The sequence below is a fragment of the Rhea pennata genome, chromosome 13, assembly GCF_028389875.1.
Source record: "Rhea pennata isolate bPtePen1 chromosome 13, bPtePen1.pri, whole genome shotgun sequence".
NCBI lineage: Eukaryota > Metazoa > Chordata > Aves > Rheiformes > Rheidae > Rhea > Rhea pennata.
In genome coordinates, this window is record NC_084675.1 from 15984469 (window position 1) to 16007127 (window position 22659).

The window sequence follows — 22659 nt, forward strand, 5'->3', positions numbered from 1 at the left end:
ACCGATATTTTTATTTTGATCACTACAGATCATTTTACTGATAATTTTCCATTAAAAAAATACTTCTAACCTAATGAAGTAGATGATAGCAACCTACTGAGACTGTTGTCCAACAAGGTGCCGTACTGGAGTAGGAGCAACGAAGTGACTTTAGGAGTTGTTTGCATTACTGATGACTAGATTCTGAAAGACAAGCTGTCATTCTCAAGAAGACGTTTAGGCACTTGATTTAGGACTTCTGGAATCATCTGTAGGCTACATTATATACAAGATTAGATTAAATAATCATTTTGGTTTTAAAATATTTGAAAAAATAGTATGACAGATATAGTCATAAAACTCTAAGAGTCATAAACACTATTAACTGTATCTGTCATACTAATAGTGTTTGCAGATTGCATCTACTATGAGACCATGTTCCATTTTTAATTCTGTTGGAAAACAATTGATTTGTGTGAGGGATAGGACAGAAACCAGTGTTTATCAAGAAAAAAAACTGTAAAAATGTATCATAGGTATGATTAATTCTCATTTTTGACTGCAATGTCATTGCACTTTTAATTAAATCAAGGTAGGTCTCTGAGACCTCTAATATACTTTTCTGAAAAAAGTATATAAAGAAGAATTCTTCTTTATCTTTGGTTCTAAGAGGCAACTCAACCGGATACGTAGCAGTTCAGTTTATATACCAGTACTTACCTGTATCCATAAAAATAAAAATATCTACAAAACTGAATTTGGATTTCTACCTGACCACCCCTCTCTCTCCTCCTCTCCCACTCCCATCCACGATTGTAGCTATAATTAAGACAGCTCTTCCCAACATGGACAGAGAAGCCAAAGAAGAATACTTTGTGGTCATCCAAGCAAAGGACATGGGAGGACATATGGGTGGACTCTCTGGAACTACGACAGTGACGATTACACTCACTGATGTTAATGACAATCCTCCTAAGTTTGCACAGAGTAAGTGGCATTACGTGTATTCTCCTATCTAAGAAAGTAATATAGCTCTTTTTTTATAATCCTACTGCCTGGGTTTGTGACGTAATTTAAAAATACAAAGCTGCTGCTAGAGAAAGATAAATAGTCCTCCGCCTGATTAAGAGCTTTGGGAAAGAGGCAGTTATGTCCACATACAGTGTATGCAGGTCTGTCTTCCCTGTGAACTCTCTTGCATCCACAAGAAAGTGTGTGAGGATTTTTTCATTTGTTTGGGTGGTTTTACTTTTACTTTCATTGTTTGTAAGTGTTAGTTTTAGTTGCTTTTTTATGCATCTTCTCAGATGCAGATAAGCAACACCACCACTCAAAGACATATGTAATTGATAAAAGAAATAAGGGTTTGAATAATTAGGTATGAGTGAAGAAAATAAAGAAAGTAAGTCTGAGTCTAGTTAATTGTTGATCTCTAATTCAAAATCCATATTTACTACAGTGGTTTCAATTGATATCTTGCTGGGCTAGGTTAAGATGATTTGGTGTCCTGCTGAGCTTCTCTGCAAGCTTTGTAGTCTATTTCAAAGATGAAGACAAAAAGGAGAGGGATGAAGGAAGAACATAATGATTGGATCAGTTTTATTTGGAACAGGTGCATTCTAATGCAGTATTAGAAACTTATCTTTTTATTCAGCTTGTTCTGAAAAACTGAAATTGTAAAATAGTAAGAGTCTGTTTTGGGGTTGGAGATGTTCACATCTAGACTTTGTATCTTTACTCTTTGATAAGCATGGTTTTTAGCAAGTTTTACTTATGCAGCTAGGGTAAAATTAATTCTTTTTCACATATGCTTCACTTAAGGTGTACTTTTGCCTTATTTTGAAGAGAGAAAGAGTGAAGTGGTTTTGTATTACTACCTAGCCTGTGGTAACTATTCCCCAAAAATCTCAAAAAAGCATATATAAGTACATATAGAGAAAAATTATAAAGAAAATTGCAAAAAATGCATCTTACTAGCTCATCTTAGTAGTTTTTAACAGATAAGCACTGACTGCACAATAAAATATTTTATTTTATTATAAAATACGATGAAATGCATAATTTCTTGACTTCATATCACACTGCATTACTTGCTCTTGTGTAGTAATGTTTCTGAATGTATGATGACAATTCCCTTAGCAATGTGAACATCTGTAGATGAGACTCCTGGCTGAACCATATCACTATAATGCAGAGAGACATTTCTTTTAACATGCAATGTACAGTAGCTCTAGATCTCCAACTACAGATCTACTTCTGCCAGCTTACCTGGCTTTTGTACTTGTATCAGCACTTCCTTTGTCAAAAGCCTTTGCCTGCCAGTAGGAAACAAGCTGATGGTGTCTGTCCCGGCCCTGGGAGAGAGGTAAACAGATCAGAAAATCAGCAACGCAGCTGACACTAATTGGTACATTTGCTGGAGGTCTCAACAGGAAGCCCAAGGAGTGAATACGTATGAAGGTGAAACCGTTATTGTCATTGTGCAGATCACTCATGTCTCTTCTCCAGATGAGATACAGTGGCATGTTGACTGGATAGCATGACAAAGACTGAAATGATCCCTGAAATATATTTGCTATATGGAAAATTAATTAGACTAATTAGACTTATTTTTCTTCAACAAAGAGTGAGTTGCTTTCTTTGAGGCAACTTTGTATATAACCTTGTTATATCTAGTGCACACCAGCACAGCATTCAAGTTAGCATCTTGTCACAGCCATCCTGCTGTAACACTATTATGCAACTTCATTAGGAAAAAAATGCATGTAATATAAATATCCACTATCTCTATACTGTGTTTCATGAGACTGTGCCATAGTAAATATTGTAACTGGATACTGTTACAAATTCTGCATTTCAGAAACAAGTGTTCATAGCACGCTGCTTTACATAACGCGTTAATCATGATTTTAAACAATAGTTGCGCTAGTCTTTAGCATTTTTACACATTTTTTAAAGCACAGTTTGCACTTACTTAGAAAGGAAAATAAGAAAGGAGCAAAGTTACAATAGAGCCTAACCAGAAGAAATAGAAATTCATAAGATGTAATACATGCTACTTTCACAATAAATTGTAATGAAATCAGAAAGCAGTGTATTTTATCAGTTTATTGTTTCCAGGCAGGACAGAAATGTATATTTATGGTTAGATTTCAAAGAGAGTTAGCCTCCTGGGTTTTATAAATGAAAGAGATGAACTTTCACTACTTCTGTGATCTCTCTGAAATCATTTTAGAGGTATTTTGTAAGTCATTGAAGTTTTTAACCCAACAGTTTACGATAGGATTATATTGAAAAGAACTGTGCATGACTGTGAAAACTGAGTTTTTTAAAGATGCTTGATTCAGATTTTTGGTCAGCTCTGAACTATGACATCTTGACAAGCCAATTCATAATTCTCAAGAGCAATTTTTAGGAGAGTCAGCTGCATCATTACAGTATTTTGTAAACTATCTTAATAAATCTGAGGGAAAAATACCAATCTAAAAATGCAATCAAGTGTGTCTGGAGAGACAAACCACAAAGTGTGGACAGCAGTATAAATTATGAACCCATAATTTAGTCTCCTGAGACATTTGATTGCTTTGGCTGCTCATTGTTTGTGAGCCATTATGCGTATCCTTGAGGAATCTTGATGATCTCCAAATTATCTCTAATAATTTAGCCTGGATACATTAAAGAGAAAAAAAATGTAAATTATAAGTAAAACTGCTGTTACATTTTGTGTTCCATGGAAATGTCACTTTATGAAATAAAACTAGAAACATAGAAGTTAATACAGTCAAAAAAGAGTAACTTCTGTACAGAATCTTGGCTGTATAATGAAGAGGAAAAACGTCTTTCAAAGAACGTACTTCATTTTGGGGCAGACTATCTATATGTCTAATGTATGTATTTAGAAATTCCTCATACTTTCCTTACTTCATACTTTCAACTAGTGAATGGCCAGTGAATCAGCCTGCAAATAGTTACAGCAGCAGCTTCAGAACATTTTGTTTTTAGAAAAATACTGGCTATATATTACAGTGAAAATCACATATTGTCTTAGAAGAACCATGAAGAAAAGCAACAAGCCCAGAACCTTTATCAAAGAATATTTATATCATTTTATAACAGTCTCATCTGCTAAGCTTTAATTCTTTTTTGACTCCTTTAACTACTAAATACTACTGCAGTTGCTTAGCTCAACTATTATCTGTAGCTTCAATATGCACAAATTAGCAAGAGGTAATAAACATAGGCACACTATAAAGGATTATTGATGTAAAGCATATACATCTTCTGTTTTTCAGATATTCCTAAGGACTGAGAGGTAGAATAACATTTTTTTTTTCTTAATAAACTGCTTACCTAATCATCAGGTAGATATTGAAATTTCTAAATAGATTTTTGACACATCTTAGGTTTTAAGTTATGAAGCAAGTATTACAAAAAACAAAAATTCTGAGGATTTGAATAGTACTTCCAAGTGGATGGTTTGTTGTATGGTTAGACAACAAAACAGTAAATACAGTAATGATTACTATGAAAAATTATTGCTTCCTTTAAGATATAAATTGTGGGAGTTTTCTCAAATTTTTCTTAATTAGTTTCTTACCACAGAAGGGGAATGAGAGGGGCTAAAAGACAAAACTAAACCCCAAACCAGTTAGATTCTGTCCAGGCAAGGATTACAGTTAAAAGAACAGTAAAGATCTGAAGTTATAAAAGGCATGTTTTAAATACCTGATGATTCGCTGCAGGTAAAAGCCAAAGTTTCATAACTGGATTTTATCAAAAATAGACTGCAAATCTGTAAATAAAAAGGTAAGTTCACAGTGTCTTGCAGTGAATTACACTTTGCATATTTTCTTTGTTGAAAGTAGCTTAGTATTTTATGTTTGGCAGCAGTGACCATCCCTGCAAGTAGGAGACAGCTTAACAGTGTAACAGAAAAGAACATTCACATAGTCTACTGGGTATTCCCATGTACCACATTTTGCTGTTTTCAGTAGATAGCTTGTGTAAACGTGGTTTGTATCGGTTGCACATTTGAAGAGTTTGCTTTAGAGAAGTACAAACAAATGGAGAAAACACAGGAGAAACTGGAGTCGAATGTAATGTATAGTCTTTTCCTCTTATTTGTAAGGTCTGTATCACTTCTCAGTAATGGAAGATGTTGCTCTTGGTGAACCGATAGGAAGGGTGAAAGCAAATGACCTGGATATTGGAGAAAATGCTAAGTCATCCTATGATATTATTGAAGGAGATGGAATGGATATATTTGAAATTACTACAGATATCCAAACTCAGGACGGCATTATTAGAGTGAGAAAGGTAAATGCTATCTGTATAAAAAGTGTTTATTTACTGTTCATAGAACTGCCCAAGCAGACTGTGTGCTGTGAGAACATGCTGGATTTCAAAAGATTCTTTTATCTATGAGTGTGGTGCCAAGTAAGTGAATTTATAGCACTGGAGGTGTATTAGCCATGCCTCTCAAAATTGCCGTTTAGGAGACTCCCTAAGTATTTTCTGTCCAGGGAATGCATTAGTCATCTTGTCTGCGCTTCCTGAGCCCAGCCACTGCTTCACATGCTCAAATCATACAGTTCTTGCCCCCTTGAGTCAGAAGGGGAAAGAGTGGATTGGATTTTGCTCTGTTGGTGGTATAAACTTCTGTAAAACCTTGGCTGACTATTCATCAAACGCGTTTTCTCTATTAATTGGCTTGCTGTATAGGTGGTCAAATATTGTTCAGAGTGAGAAAGCGGGGGTGGGGGGAGCATTTTCATAGCTTATTATTTAAATTACCTGATGTGTGAGAGACTAAATTTTCCTCCTTTTTGCATGTTGAACGCTCCTTGCTTGATGAATAGTGATTTCCATCACCCTTATCAGGAACATCCGTACCATTTCAAATGAGTAGAAGTGGCAAATTCAGGCCCTCAGGGAGCTTACAACTTGGTTGCCTTTTCGGTGTTTGTACAGTCTTGATGTATGCAAGGTTAGTTATTTGCACGTATGCAACAGAAGGGTCACCTGGGTATAGAAAAGTGGGGGGCAGACAGAGCTTCTAGAACAAGATTTGGACGGTAAAGTCAATGAAACATTAATTACAAACTTAATTTGCATTATTTTGTGGGGACCAAAAAGGAACATGAATGCGAGTTACAACAGTATGTTATAGAGAGTTTTAAATATGTAGTATAGTGCACTCTGAAAGATTCTTTAGGAATACACAGCTATAAATATGGTAACATGATATTCTAGTGAAAAAAGAACCCAGTGAGCACAGGTTGTTCCTATTCAACTTATACCTGTGATTAAAGAGGTTGGACAAGAATACCTGTCAAAAGTTTGTATTTTCTGTTTCTCAGTGAGTAGGTCAGCACTGTAGAAGTAAAATAAAATGATGTATTTATCAGTGTATAGATTTGTTTTTCCTAAAGAGGAAAATACGATATAAGCCCCTGATGTTCTTTAGTTTTATTCATTGCATGCTGTGACCTCCTCTGTAAACTAAAGCAATTAGCCTTTCGCCCCTGTTCCCTTGCCCATATTTTATAACTCAGTCTCCAGTATAATGTTGTTTCATATATTCATTTTGACAGCAATAATCATTTTTGTTCTCCTGCAATAAATGATGTTTGTAGGGCACAGTTCACCAGTATATTTTCTCCAGCATAAATTCCTGGGTTTTAGACAATGTAGAGTAAATTTTCAATATGATACTCTGATTAAGCATGACTAGTTCTATTGGGGTGCTGCCATTTTTGTGAGGCATATGAAAAGCACTTGTAAAAATGATATAGGAGGTATCATTTTTGATTAGCAAATTGTGAATATGCTGATTTATAAATCACCATTCATAATTACAAAAGCTTTGCTAATTTAAGAGCTGCTAAAGAAGCAAGGTTTTCTCATGTTTACTAGAATTTGTGAGAAAGAGCAAGTCCCATTAGATCTTGATTTATACCTGAAAAAATCAACAAAATTTGGAAGTATACATATTGAAATCATTGACAGACTTCTTGAAAGAGTTTTGTAATTCCTATTTGTGTTCTAGCTGGTATTTGCATTGCAGATTCAGTTTCTATGTCTTTTCTTTTTATCCCTGGGACATTGTAATGCAAATCTTAATATCTTTCCAAAGCTTGGCAATTTGCATCTTTGAAATGTGAATCATTGTGAGGCACAAGAGAATTATATTGTGAATATACTCATGTGCTTCAAGTCACAAACTTGAGTCTTCTATAATGAAAAATTCTAATATTTGAAAATGTCATGGATTTGGGTTTTATTCTGTTGTTCATTCTTTTAAATCCACTGTGTTTTCATCTTTTATGTTTTAATATGAAGCTGTAAAGTAGTGAAAACAAAGGTGACATGATATGTATATTGGTGGAAAAAAGTAATTGCATTCATGTTTTTCTTTCTGAAAGCAAAGATAAGATACAGAAATAGGAATTGCTGCAGTTGTAAGAAATTCCTGAGAGATATTTACCTCATTTACCCCTATAAACAAAAATGCAGAGTTATCTGAAGTGCAATAATATTGAAGTACTTTGTTATATGATTAGTTCTAATTTTTTCCACATAATGTCTCTTATGTCCAACAAATAAAAATTGCTAATTCTTTACATTTCTCACACTGTTCTGGAAATAATAAAACATCTACTCTTTATAGAGCTGGTATATATGTATCTTTTTCTCATCTCCAGCTAACAGAGCAGTGGTTAAGTGCATAATTAATATGCAGGTCATGTCATCACCAATGAATTGATACTATTTATCTGATAGGAAATTGTAATGGTGTCCATCATGAGCAAATATTTTTATAAATTTCTTGCGAAAAGCAAGAAAATAAAGCAAAGAGTTCTGGTTTCTCTAAGGCTGGATAATAAACGGATATCAATATATACCTACAAAATTTACAGATTGAATTTCTGGAAGTGGGAAGAGATTGCATTAAAACTCACTGGATGTGCTTAAATGCACATAATGTTCATCCATCAGCATTATATTCCTTTGTTCTTGCTCTGTGGCCATTAGTAAAAGACATTTATCTTTGTCATTCTTAACAGCCACTGGACTTTGAGACCAAGAAATCCTATACTCTGAAGGTAGAAGCAGCCAACGTTCATATTGATCCTCGCTTCATCAGTGGAGGACCATTCAAGGATACAGCAACAGTAAAAATTGTAGTAGAGGATGCTGATGAGCCACCAGTCTTTTCATCACCTACTTATCTACTGGAAGTGCATGAAAATGCTGCCATTAACTCTGTGATTGGTCAGGTGACTGCTCATGACCCTGATGTGTCTTCCAGTCCTATAAGGTAGTGCTGCTTTAAAGTTAATCATTTAAAAAATTGCTGGCAAATTACTGGCATATTTTCCGTACATTATATGTATGAGTTTATTATCACTCTGCGTTGCTTCTATAAAAATCCTTGTATAGGATTTCTTTGTTTTATGAGATCATTTTCATAATCACAGAGCTAGTCCTTGCCACATCAGTAATCTTATGAAACGGTAATAATGCAAAAAAATAAGAAATAGGGCATAAGAAGTTTGACAAAGTTGGATCATCAATGTTTATTTCTGCATTTATTTTAAATAATCTGCTAGTTTCCACACTAACAATCCTGAGTTTGTTCCATGTAGTTTTAAGAGTGTAAAACCATGTTTTTTTATTCCTTTGGCTAAACTTGTCCTTGGTTTTATACTAGGAAAACAAAGATTATTATGCCCATATGGCTTTTGCATCTTCTATTTACACTATTTTCCCGTTTGATCTAGCTTGAATTGAACCAAATCTGTTATTCGAGTTTTAGCAGATCAGTGTGTTTTCCATCTCGTTTTGATGAGCACAGATCTTCCCCCACTTTGTTAACAGCTGATATGATATGACCCGACTGTTCCCAAAACATATTTTACTGTGTATGGTACTGCCAGCTAAAAGCATTATGAAAACAAACATCAAAAAATCAAACTTATAGTAAAGGTATCTTTGGAGAGAATCCATTTAACAGTAATTGCCATTGTACATTACCAGTCATATTAGTATAGTATTTAAGCTCCTCAAGCAGTCATCAGCATTGTAAGGATGATACTAGCTTTTGTAATCTATCACTTAAGCCCATTTTCTAATCACTATTGTTTACATTATTTTAGGACAGAGCCAGACTGTAATCCTTTGTATAGGACTGTGTGTTGCATGTCACATTTTATGATCTTCAGAATTAGAAATTCAGAATTTCTGAAGTGTTTGGAAATATTAGAACTTGTATATGCAGATGGAGTACATGGAGTCTATAATTTCTAAGTCATTCTTTTGAATCCAGCTAAGTTCAGTAGTAACTATCACTTCAGTAATTGGTTAGTATAGACTTACTGCTACTACTCACAGCCCAGCCAATGTTAACAGGCACCCGTTGTATTTTCTTACCAGAAAAGCTCTCAGGAAGATCAAATATGATCATGTCCTGATCAGAGAAATGGCAAATTAATGGCATATTCTGTATGGAATAGTTCCCTAGGTTAAAATATTATTAAATAAACAGAAAAAAAAGGATGACACTGAATGCACCCAGTTTGACTTATCATGATTTAAGCTCTAGTTCCACCCTTAATTTTATTACTGCTGTCCATTGAGTCTGTGAAAGAGGTCTTGCACAACCACTCCGAAGACAGGGTCTTCTAAAAGGCATGGTAAGATGAGCACTGATGACAGCAAGATGGCTTTCTTCTGTCTACCCCAGCTAATAATCATTTTTTCTTCAACCTCACTGAAGTTCCTTGTGTCTGCCCTATTCTATTCTCTTCTTGCCTAACTTTGTGTGTCCTTTTTCCCCTGCCTCTTGACTGTGTCCCTTTTGTTCCTTGCCTCAATCCGGCCTCAACTCCGCTTCGGTCATACCTTGGCTCTTGTGCTGGTCTTTCTCTTTGTTCCTTACTAGTCCTGCCTCAAACTCCTAGTCTGAAACTTAGGCCAGCTATCATCCTATCTGAGCCCTAAAATTGAGCTCCTTCATTCTAAGCTCCCAAATTGAGAGAGTAAAATCTTTACGTCTTCTCCATTTTTGCGTCATTGTACTTGCCAATTTCAAATTTTTAGAAGCAAAAATATTTAATGTGAAAACTGAAGTAGAATGTGAGTGTTCTATCAAGTCATAAAAGGAAGATTGATCTACATGGAACAAGATGGGGCAAAACTAATTACATTAAAACAAAAAGGTCGTACTAAATAGTATAATTTATTTCCTTTAAAATATTATTCAGAACATTATAAGGCTTATCTTTGAATTTTTTCAAGATATTGGCTTGATAACAAATTGAGAAAAATACAGATGATTTTCTTGTTTACACACATAAATTTGACTCTATGTAGGATCACTTTGAAAAGCTCCAAAATGCCTTTTTTTTTTGCATTTTTGCATAAAAATATTTTAAGGTAAAAATGAGTTTTCAAATTATCAATTCTACCATTACACTAATGGGAATATTCATCAGAGATAAACAGAAAGCAGAAACGCAGTTACTTTCTTTCTAGATCAGAAAAAATTTGAAAGTGGCAGGTTCTCTGACAAAAAAAAAATTCTGGACATTGTTTTGTTTAATTAGAATGTTTCAGGTGTGCCTTTTCAAATGTTTATTCTGTCATTATGTCACATATATGATGTAAAATGTAAATTATGGGTATATGATCTATAATGCACTTTTAAAAATATAAAAAAAATTTTTAAACTTGAAAGGCAGATGAAAATATTCAGTTCTAAAAATAATGGAGTGTTTTAATCCTGCCTGGTCTTTTTTTTTTTTTTTTTTTTTTTACCTTATTTTTTCTTTAAAATACATTTTAAGAAGGAACAGATAATTGCATTTCAAGGAAATTATTTTTTCAATAGATACCTATTCTAAATATTTTGATTGTCACAGCTTTTGTGTACATTGGTTACAAAAATCCTAACAATGCAAATGAAAATAGGAATCACTTTACCTGCTACCAGTACTGCATGTGCTGCATGTTAGAGCCTTATGCACTCAGGCTCAGTAAACTAATAAATGAGATATAGTATATGGATGTCTCTGAACCTGGAATTATGCTGATAATTGAGTCACAGGACAAGAAAAAAAGAGTTTAGAGAAACTAATATAGAGAAGAGCCTGGACAGAACAGACTCTTCTCCTATATTATCTTTCCTACAAAAAGAAAAAAAAAAATCTAATTTCTACCAAATACAGCAGTAATCTCTTTTTAACACTTGCTTGGAAAAGACAAAACACATCATCTGACCTTTCCATCAGTTCATCGAAAATGCATAAACCAATCAGAGGTGTACGAGCAGGTACATAGATGGGTTACCGGTCTGGTTCTGAATGTTCCCATCTTAAGGAAATGCCCTAATGAGGATATTAAGCAATAGCTCATGTCAAATACAGGGTTTGAGCAAAGGTTTTTTGTTCTGAAATTTACTTATCAGCCAATGATCTTTAAAACGTAGACAATTTTAGATGGATGAGGCTAAAGGAGGAATATGTGGAATGGTGCTTTTCTTATTGCTGATGTTTATCCATAATTTTGGATAACAAAAGGACTACTGTCTCTGAATGGTACGTGATAATGAGAAATCTAGCTGAATTATGTCTTTGTTATCCTTTTTTTACAATGAAAGTGAACTCTCTCTTCATATCAGTTCTTAAGTGAGTACAGATATATGTCTTTCAAAATGCAGTGGTTTTTTTTGATAAGCAGCAAAAATTCTTTATTTGCTATTCTGCATTGCAGATTACTTAAGGAACTGGCTGACTTTTAACCCTGATGATGGAAAGATTTACGTATTTTGCTAACAATTTTAAACCTGTTCAGTAGTTCATCCAATTGTATCCTGATTGTTTTAGAGATGTACATCAGTGTTCCAAGCTCACTTCTTATGGCATATATTTCTCTAGAGAAAGGGACCAAGAGAGCTGAGCAAGTTGAAATGTTCTGCTGTAGTTCAGTGAGGGTGATGCAGTCTGGCTTACAGTAATTAGGCTTGTAAGATCTTTATCTATTATCGTAAAAGAATATTAATTCCAGTAGTACTTTTTAAATATTTCTGTTGTTATTTTATAACCACTGGCTATCTATTTGCAGTAAATTATCTTGGATAATGCTCGATCTAAATGCATAGCAAAAAGTGTGAGTAACAAACTTCCTATACTGTTTCTGCCCTCCAATAAAATCACTGTCCTTCAGTGGGGGATGTGAGCTTCACTGTGGCAGGTTTCCCCCATTCAGACCTGGGGGGGGGGTCACCATCGATGGAAGGAGGCTGGTAGGGAGATTGATCCTCTAGGGAAAAATTCTCTTATCTCCGTGGAATTCATGTCAAGCCCAGGTCTACTAAGCATTAAATACTATATAAGCATTTCATATTTTATTTAGTTGTAGACTGTAAGAATTTTATGAAAGTTTGATATCAGAGGTTTGATAGTCATTTCTGTATCCTTACTTAAACTTCAAACAGATATGAACTAATACATTAAAAGATTGGTTAATTTTAAGTACTGGGATCTTTAAAAAGGTCTTTTGATCACTTTTTGTCTTATTTTCTTGAGTGAAATCTTAGACCTATGAAAGGATGTAAGATATTTTTCCACTAACTTTACTAGTAGTAATTACCTTATAAAACTTTAATGGGAACTAAGGAGACAGTAAAAGAAGGTTAAAATACATTTTCAAATGGGATTGCCTAAAGTTAGGCACCTGCAGCTTTATTTTTCCATACAAGTGACCTGATTTTCAGAAATGCTGAGTGCAGTACAGTTCCTATTAAACCATTGAGAACTGAGTATATTGAGCTCACTAGAAAATCAGTTTTCTTAAATGTCCAAATATAGAAGTATGTGCCTAGCTTTAGGCATAAATATTTGAAATTTGACTTCAGATTTTTAATGGTACTCTTTTTACTACTACTGATACTTAGTTGCGTAAAACTAGCTCCACTCAGAGTTTAAAAGAAGAAAACTTAAATATCTAGGAAATAAAGGTGTTTTCACTCTTAAATTTGTTAGTTGCTAAGTATCTTAGCAATGTGACTATGCTAACCTTCATCTTTAACAATAAATACAGTCTTTAAGCATTTAAATTGTAAGATTTTCATAACTTACCTAATACACCTTCTGTTTGAACTATTTTTTGAAAGTGAGTTGTGTCTTACTGAAGGTATTGCACAAGTAATCTAAATGCAACCTATCTCTTATTCTAAGTATGAACAAAATATCTGACACTGAAATGAAAAAAGATGAATAGTATAACACTAACCTTTGAAATCAGATCCCAATGCTGCATCTGTTGAGATGGTGTTATGCTGGAGTGAGTTGAGGCTAATCAGCATATGTTTACTCTGCTTTTTATAGAGTCATTGTAACATAAAAAGGAGCTTCAGAATCTGAACTTTTTTTTTGGAAATGTCTTACGATAAAGCATGAAGCAGAATGAACTGACTGATTTTCAAATAACCATGTCCTTGTGATTGTAGCAAAATATGTTTGTGCTCTTTTATCACTGAATTTAGCAGCCTATTTGCAAAATATGGAAGTGTCATGAGAAACTGTTACTTTAAGTCACTTTTCTGACCACAATATAATGTAATCCGGTCTGACACTGTATCCTATTCTCCCTGTTATGGCTAGATATAATTCAGAACAGGTGAAAAAAATTGTTAGTCCTTGCTGTTAGGTTCTGTAATGCCAGACACAAAGGCCTTAAAAGGCTCTTATATAAATCCACAATTAGGATTCAGTAAGACTCCTTGAAGCCAATTTTTCTTGAACCTAATCAATAGTTTAGTGATAAACTCTCTTATTTTGTACCCTTTCCTGTCAAAAAATTGGAAGGCCTCAATTCACGATTTATTTTCTTTTACAAATATTACATTAATAAAGTAACTCTCTGAAAATGGACAAATATAAAAGCTTTCCTGGAGATCCTGTTCTGAGCTTTAAATCTTCATCCTGCTTAATGCACCATTGAAGCAATGTAGTGCAACTCTTTCGTGTTGTCAAACTAGCTCTGTTTAGGCTGCATAATTTACCTGGATATTCTCATTTGCAAACTCTGACTACCTGTCAGATGAAAGTTGTTTTGTTCAGAATCAGTGATGTCAATCCATAAAATAGTCAATCCTTCTGTGTTTTGAAGTATTTTACAGGTAAGTGGTGATTCATTAACTGTCTTTTTTCCCATGGAGGTGCTTGAAACATAACCAAATAATGTGTTTGTTTATTAGTCTACGCTTCATTAATCTGAAATTTATTAGTAAAATAATGTTATTCAGTCCTTTTTAAAATAACCATTAAGCCCACCATTTTTGTATGCTTAATATGTTACTATTGAAATTATCAGCAGTTACTGTGAAATGTCATATAAACTGTCTAATAAATGTGATGGATTGTGTAATTAACTCTTGATCAGCAGCATTTTTCAGAGATGTTACGCAGTGAACCTGGGGGCAGTTTATGACCTTCATACTGGTTATACAGCTAATTATTCCTTGGACGATAATTATTAAGCTTTTTTAGACTCAGTTTGTCATTTTTTCGTATAAATCATCATGCTATTGAGCTTCCCAATCCATTTGGCTTTAAAACTGCAGTTCTCAGAGGGTTACACAAATTGTCTGATGATTGTGTGGATCACACAAGCTTCTTAAGGTAGATTACAGAGATGTCTGTTTTGTAGGTTTTCCATTGATCGGCATACTGACCTTGAGAGACAGTTCAACATTAACGCAGAAGATGGGAAAATAACTTTGGCAACACCACTCGACAGAGAAACAAATACATGGCACAACATAACTATTGTAGCTACTGAAACTAGTAAGTGTTTGTGTATACTTACTGCTAGTTCTGTTAGTTTTATAACTAATTTTTACAGTGTGCACTGTGGAAACTGTATGCTACTCAGTAGAAAGTAAAACATACTGGATTTTTAAATGACAAATCTTTTGAAAGAAAAGTATTGTTTCTGCTGAAATTCTTTCTATATTTCTTCTTGAAAACCACATTTTTTCAGTAAATAAAGTAGTATAGAATTTGAAGAGATACAAGAGTACATTTGTACAGGAAATACAGGGTAAATGGGAAAAAAGCTTGACAGTTACAATGGGAAAGGGGTAAAACTTTGCTATTGTGGAAGTAAATTGTAGGCCAAGTGCAGAAGTTCTTAATGCTGAATGTTCTTTTGTTTCGGTCCCATAAATGATTAAACACATGGGCAGTATGGCATGAAGGCAGTCTCATTTGATACACATGAAGAAATTAACTCGTATGCAGCTATAGACAAGAACAGGGATTATTGGGATCTACAGAACTATTTAGATGTGTGACTGATCTGCACACCTAAGTTACTGGGAGCTAGGAGAGACACCCTGTCTGCGGATACGGATCTTAGATTTTAACCAGCTAAAATTAATTTAGAACAGGGGCTGAATAGGGTGGTGGCAGGTTCTTGTTTTCTTTGACAAAAACATATTGCAGCAAAAAAACAAGAGCATGAGAAAGTACTCACCCCTTAATGAAGAAATTGTGGTTTTCCATTGTATTTTTCTTAATTGAAACATAAACTAAGAAAACATAAACTAAGAAAATACTTCTGCTAAAGTATCTATTCTGCAATCAATGTATGTGCATAATTTTCATAAGTGCATTCTGCCTGTTGTTATAAGAATATTTGTCTTCAGTTGTTAGAATATTTGTCTTCAAAGCTTGAGGAGCAGTACTGCTAATTCTTGTGTACAGAAAGTAGTGTATTAACACTTGCTCTTTCTGCAGAGTAGCTTTTCAAATATGTAGTATTACGATATAGAACTTTTAGTACTGAGTTTCATAACACTAGTTTTGAACATGTCGATGAATGGGAGAGTAAGGAACACTTACTTGGCTCATTTTTGTTGCTTAATATTTTTCCCTGGTACTTGGATTTAAGAACACACGCATTAGGAATCTCTGAGGGGTAGCTGCAATGCATGCATAAATGACGAAGATAGAACTGAGTATAAACTAAGCCCTCTACTTACAGCCACTGTAATACATATATATAAACATATTTCTATGACCTACTGTAATAATTTTTGTATGTCATTGCCAGTAATGCTTGCCCTGTTATTTACTATTAAATCTAGGAGGAATCTTTGATAAATTAGCAAGAATACTTTCTATTGGCATGACAGCCAGCCTGACAGAAGGAATCAAACTACATAAGAAGAGCAAGCAAGCTCTGGTTTCATAGTGCATTTTTTGCCCAGGATAGTATTAAGTGAGTTAATAATTAAACTAACGGAGGAAAGTATAAAAATCTCCCTTCCAATTTCCTCAAGACATCAATATCATGAACTTTACCAATAACATGAAAAGGATGAAAAGGGATATCATTAAGTTTGTGATCCAGAACTTCAGGTGTTAAAATAGTAAGACATAATGGGAAGTAATTATATATTTTGTTTCCTCCAGAAAGTCTAAAAAGACAAAAATAAGATTTTTTTCTAGAAACTCCTCCAATTGACTGTTTTGGTGTCACTTATTTGAGTGCATACCAGAGCAAAGCTAGCAGAAGTACACTTTTATAGGCCACATCAGACTCAAGTCTGCCTGTTTCTTCTTGAAATTTTAAAAACGTAATTTTATGTCAGAATTTTTTAAGAAGCAGCCTTCTCATTAGACTTCATGGGAGCCTCAGCAGCTATCACTATTAATTGACTGGCTATGAAAATAATAGCACCAATCTTTTTCTAAGCTTTTGGGTTCCTGCTAATGGTTTTTAGCATTCTCAATTTATTTGACATATAAAACGAAAACTGAATTTCATAAAGTACTATATTTGCTTATTTGAGAGAAATTATCTTTAAAACTCCTAATGAAGAAACAAAATGTGTTAAGAAAATTGTCAAATAGGGTAAAATGGGTATTTTTAGATTTTGTTTCAGCGTAGTAATAAGCAAGATCTCTGTTACAAAATAACAGAAATCTGTTGGAAGCAGTGAACCTCAGATGCAAGCAGCAAATGAAAACACAAACTGTCATCACTATGCTTTTCTGAGATAATATTAATGGACTGCTGATCTCTCACATAAAATAAACATGTTAGCATCATTCATACAAGCAGAATGTGAGACGGAGATGAACAGTAAAGGGATATTTTCTCTTTCTTGCCTATCTGCTTCCCAGGCTCTGTTGAGGGCTTGCCCTCTATTCATATGGGATGATCATCAGCCCATTTCATTGCCATTACACTTGCTTACTAATAACAGGCCATGATACAGCTTTTTGTTCTTCATTCCCAGCATTGCAGATCTTGAATGTACCCTCCTTTATGAACATTTTTGTAAACAGATAACCATAAAGTTTTGCCACTCATCAACACTGTTTCAAAATGCTCTATATTGGTAAGTTACCTGCACCTGAGATTATACATTAAGCACAAATCATTTCTGGCAGTTTTCTACTGGCACAATGACAAAGCTATTCTAACCTCAACTACTTTGGTTGTAATTTTCCAGGACTAGATTGGTCAGGCTGAACTGAGCATAACTTGTGCATTTCCACCTTGCTTGAGAATGAAGATATTTAGATTCAGGCTGGCTGATTTTTTTGAAGGCAATCTGCTTTGGAATGTACATGGATAATATTAAACATGCTACTACTTTTCATTTTTTCTGAGTGCCCCAAAAGGTGGAGCTAACCCTTTCAAGTCCAGCAAAATTAGGAGAAACATGAAAGCATGAGCTAGTGGTGACTGCGACTCTTTCCTGCATGTCCTTAACAGGCAAAAGACCTTTCTTTTCTTTCTTGAGAAGAAAATTTCCTAATCATAGGCAAGCATCCATCTAGTTCTAATTCAAAAAAAATCATAGTATTTGTCACAAATAGTATTACCATCATATTTTGGGACATGTGCAAAGTGAGATATTTTAGAGGCTGGTGTTTCCCTCCTTTCACTTTCCCATCACCAGCAGACTGTGGCCAGCATCTGTAAAGCAGTTTCCAGTTGTTGCTTCTCACTTTATGAATCATCGCAGATCTTCATCACCTTCCTGGGTGGCTAGACTGGCCTTGACTCGCTGTCCCTCAGAGAGTTGCCTAGCTTGTTGTATTGCCTTCTTGCTCTGGTTCTGAAAATATGTAGACAGGTTGCATATATTTGTATACCTCTTGTCTGAAATAACGCTAACTACACAGCATACTGGTTTCATCCCCCCTACGGAAGGTTCCTCAAATACTTCATCAATTTGGATCTTTTTTTAAGCTGCTGAAGATAAAACAATGCAGAGAGCTATCGGTGAAAAAGACTGGGCTGAAAGCAATTAACATGGTATAGGTGATATTTGTGTGAAATTTTCAGTGTTTTAGATTTAGCTTTATGTTTTCCATGAATTTAGTGAAAAATTATAAGTTCCTTATGGAGCTTTGACCTTCCCAACTCCTACTGTTAAATGATCACCTTCCATTCCTTTTGCATGGCATTTTTTCCTAGTGTGTTTCTTAGACATTTTTGTTATATATTCAAATTAATTTTTGTTTCTTTGTAGTTCAGTTTTTTTCCTGCCTGATCATGTAGTGACTTTACTGTGTTGTAACTATATCCTACAATTTTTTAAGAGAATATTACAAAGAATGTTGTTGATCTCTCTGAAAGACCGCTGTGAAACACAGGCTTAGGATGCACAGAAGAAATTCATGTATTAACTCACATGGCAAGAAGAATATTGAAAGTTATTATCCCTGTGAATCGATTCTTAAATTTTCTGTCCATGTTCCCATGTATCCAAGTTTACTCTGATGAGTGAGTCAGGAGCAGGAATATCTGGTGATTACAACCAAGAGGACACAGGCTTTTTGGCCAAATGACCTTTTCCTGAAAACATGCCTTTTGGTCTGTGGATTATAAGAGGTGATTTTTTTTTTTCTGGCTCTGGACTTTAAATACTGGACTAATCAGATATCTCATTGTTTTTTTGAATAGTGAAGACCTATATGATGGAGGTCTAAAAAGCTTTAAACTATATGCAAAGCTTGGAAGGTTTATTTTAACTAGATGCTTGAGAAAATGGGGGTGGATATTGCCTTGCTGTGAAAGTCAGGGTTGATTATGCTGTTCATATGTTTGGGCTCTCTGGAGCCAAGCCCTAAAAAGGAAAAGAATTTGAGGGCATATATGTATTCTCCAGGAGGCTGAATTGTGGTGTAATAAAAATGAATGATTAACTTACTGACATTTCTTTTGGTGCATCTTTTTGTGTGTGCACAAAGGCTCATCACATCTTTGGTTCTTGCTATCTTTTCAAAATGGAATTTTCTGACGTTCTGTAAATCAGAAAAACCTGATAGTCATATGTGAGCCTTTTCTTCTGAACAGACAAACGCATTTTTTATTTTGTATAATGTGCAATTACAGCTGTAACTACTGTTCACATTGACATGCTTGTGTTAACTGGTTAGCAATTTTGCTGAGCGGTGAAGCAGAGCGGAGTTCAGCCTGGGCTAACCTCCTCAGTATTCTCTCAGTTTCCTGGACAGGTTTTGCAGTACTTAGGAGTCGTATTGTCAATGCTACTCAGCCTCTAAAAGAAAATCAGTTAGCCACAGTTTGTTTATCAGAACATTTTTGCTGCAGATTGCACAGATTCTGAACAGAATTCAGTCTGGTTATTCAAGCTCTTGGAGGGTCATACCTCTAGAAGCCATGTAACAATTAAACTCTTACCGTCTTTCTACCTCCAGCTCCATGATCGTCTATTTCTATTATGGAATAACAGCCACACTGGAGATATTTCCTCAGCATCCTCATAATGTGTCTCATTAATACTAAGGAAATGCCCTATATTTCAGTCATTGCTGGTTATTGATATAATAAGAGTAATAATAAATGGAGAATTAATGTAGTTTGAAACCAAAGTAAAGACTTATGTCAGAGAAACAGTTATAACTTAGGAAGAAAGAAGTATATTTGTCACATAATTTAACTGCATATCATTCCTCTAACTTAAATATGAATATGCTGGCATTTGCATACTCATCTTTCATAAGCTGTAGCTGTGGTCTACTTGACATATAAGATTCTAGTGAATTCTTTAAAAAAAAATAGTACATTATAATGCACCCATTCATTATTAACAATGTCTATCCGGAATTCTCTTAACAAAAGTGAGGTAATCCTTTTCTCAAGAAAGTGTATTACATTGTAAAAATTCATTGAATGATATCATGGATTTCAACAAGAAAAGCTTCTAAAAATATTCCAGTTTGCAGCTTTGTGAGATTTGTGAAGAACACCACAAACCAATGCTGAAAACCACGACTCATAAACTTTGAAGTCAATTAAATGATGATCCCTTTAAAGTGCCCAAGCTTTCTTTTACCTGACATAGCACTGAGTGGCTACTCAAGATTTACGTTTTCCTCTTGCCCTTCTTATGACCATGTATTGCACTGGATTCCTCACAGAGCAGCTTTCAAGTCAAATCTCAGTTAGGGCTTGTGAGCTACACTACCATTAGCATATTTAAGTACAGACAGGTTCTTTTAAATTTAATATAGACTCAAGCCTTTTCAGACTTCCTGGGTTATGTAGAGGTGAAGTATGAATCTGTTCCTTTGTTGGAACAGGTTACAGGGAGGCTTTTCCAGAACTCTTGTCCCTTTTTGGACTCGCTGTGCATCACAGACATGAGAGTGTCCATTCCTCTAGGCAACAGATCAGTCAGCAAAGAGATTCCTAGGCCGGTACTGGATTGCATGGAAGAGGGTATTTCTTTTAGCCTGGAGCAATGCTTTTAGCCAAGTTTTAAATCTCTGAAGAGAATTCAGAGTTTTTAATGGAATTTCTGTTGCCTTATTCTCTGAGAAGTACAGTCATGGAGCTATTGATTTTGATTGACTACTTCATCAATTGATTCCTGAAATTCAGCTTCACTTGCCAAGCAAAAAGCTTGTGCCAGTGTCTAGTTAAGCCAAAGGAAAATAAATAAGTAAGTAAAAGCTTGGCAAAGTACCAGAACTGCCACAACTAGTAGAAATTCTGGTGAATCATTAGTCAAAGTAGTAGATGAAAATATAGACAAGATCTTGAAATGAAAATGGTGAGCTGACCACAATAAATATTTTCCAGGCATAGAGTGTAGGAATCTCAAGGACAAAGCTATGGGCTATATCTGACAAAGGTAATTACCCATACCAACTGCATTCCTTAGAAATGAAGAAGTATGAGGCAATTTTATCACCTAATGGGAAAGGGCATAAAGCCAGAAAGACTCTTTATGGTTTACCAAGGATCTAAATACAATAATTGAATCATCATCCAGCACATGCTCTACTGAAGTTATCTATTTTGTATATTATTTTAAAATATACAAGGACATTAATTAAAATGGAAGAGAGACATAATTACTCTTCAGAATAAGCATTCAGCTATGATGTACCGTTTAGTGCCATGAATACCTTTGCTGAATAATATTCATTTATTTAATTTTATTTAGCCTTTTACTGTAAAATGACTATAGGCATTATTAGCAATAATTCTAATAGTTTAGAGCTTCTTTGGTGCATCATATAATTACCTTTAATTTAGGGCTGAGTAAAATTAAGTGAAGTCTTAAAAAGAGAAGGAAATAAGCCTTTATGGAGATTTAAACAAGAGAAGCTGCGGAGTATTAAACTTTTTCGCTTGACCCTTTTTTCACTGGCTTAGTGGAACTTAAACTAGATAATCCATCATTTTTGCACTAGCAGAATTTAGTAAGGTAATTTTCATTCATTTTCACATAAATAGGGGGTTATACGGAAGGAACTGCAAAGGTTCTAATGGATCATAGAGCATTTGCCATTGGTCCGTGGAGAGCTGGTGGATCACACACAGCTACTTTGCAGCTCCCAGCTGTTAAAGTGCGTTCAGACATATCACAAACTTCCCCATTATTGTTTTTCACAGCTCATGAATGGCAAGAGATGTCATCCACATGCATGATAGCGTGGGAGTGACCATATCATGAGAAAATATTAATGCGAAAGGAGTGTGCTTATGAAATGAACTCTGTATAAAATTACCTCAATAGTTTAGGAGCTAGCATAAAAATTCAGGTATGAAAAGCTGAATAGAAGTTGGTAACCTCAGATTTCAGAGGAAAAATCTGAAAGAGAAGCATGAATATGAAAAGGATCTGAGCAACTAACTGAAAACAAATACGTCAGAGAAATTCACCAGAGGAGATAATAAACATAATTATGGCAAAGAAAAAGAGAGAGGTTTGCATCGGTAGTCTAACTTCTCTTATCTCTGGTTTCAGAGCACTATAAAGCCAGAGTAGACATCTTTAGCTCTAGATTTCCAAATGTGGATTTCAGAAAAGATGGTGGAATTTGACAATACTGTTCAAAGCTTACACTGCAAATGGTTAGGAAACTAGACAGTGTTTTAGAAGAGAATAAGGTTTTCTGGGTTACAAAACAGACAAGGATTCAAGTAAGGAATGAAAGGGTCATTAGTGAAAATGTATTTGACTAATTTACATGATGTATCTTTGTCACTTACTTTGAGAAAACTGAAGGAATGTTTAAATTAACAGTATACATACTATATTAGCAAAGCGAGTGCGTTGCTAAGCTGAGCAACTAATAACTGGTCATCTGCACTTCAAACATTTGAATTAGAATTTCT

The 22659-nt window shown here is 34.6% G+C and overlaps 1 protein-coding gene across 4 annotated transcripts in view; it reads left to right on the plus strand.

Moving 5' to 3' along the window:
* Positions 1–22659, plus strand: part of CDH8 (cadherin 8) — a 129481-nt gene that overhangs the window by 64719 nt on the left and 42103 nt on the right. For 2 of the 4 annotated variants that reach the window (XM_062586923.1, XM_062586924.1), the window contains exons 4-7: positions 799–966; positions 5108–5295; positions 8046–8299; positions 14692–14828. In XM_062586923.1, the coding sequence (XP_062442907.1) occupies positions 799–966; positions 5108–5295; positions 8046–8299; positions 14692–14828 (747 nt within the window). Of the gene's footprint in view, positions 1–798; positions 967–5107; positions 5296–8045; positions 8300–14691; positions 14833–16536; positions 16563–22659 lie in introns of all 4 variants that reach the window. The other 2 variants (XM_062586925.1, XM_062586926.1) reach the window with 2 other exon arrangements.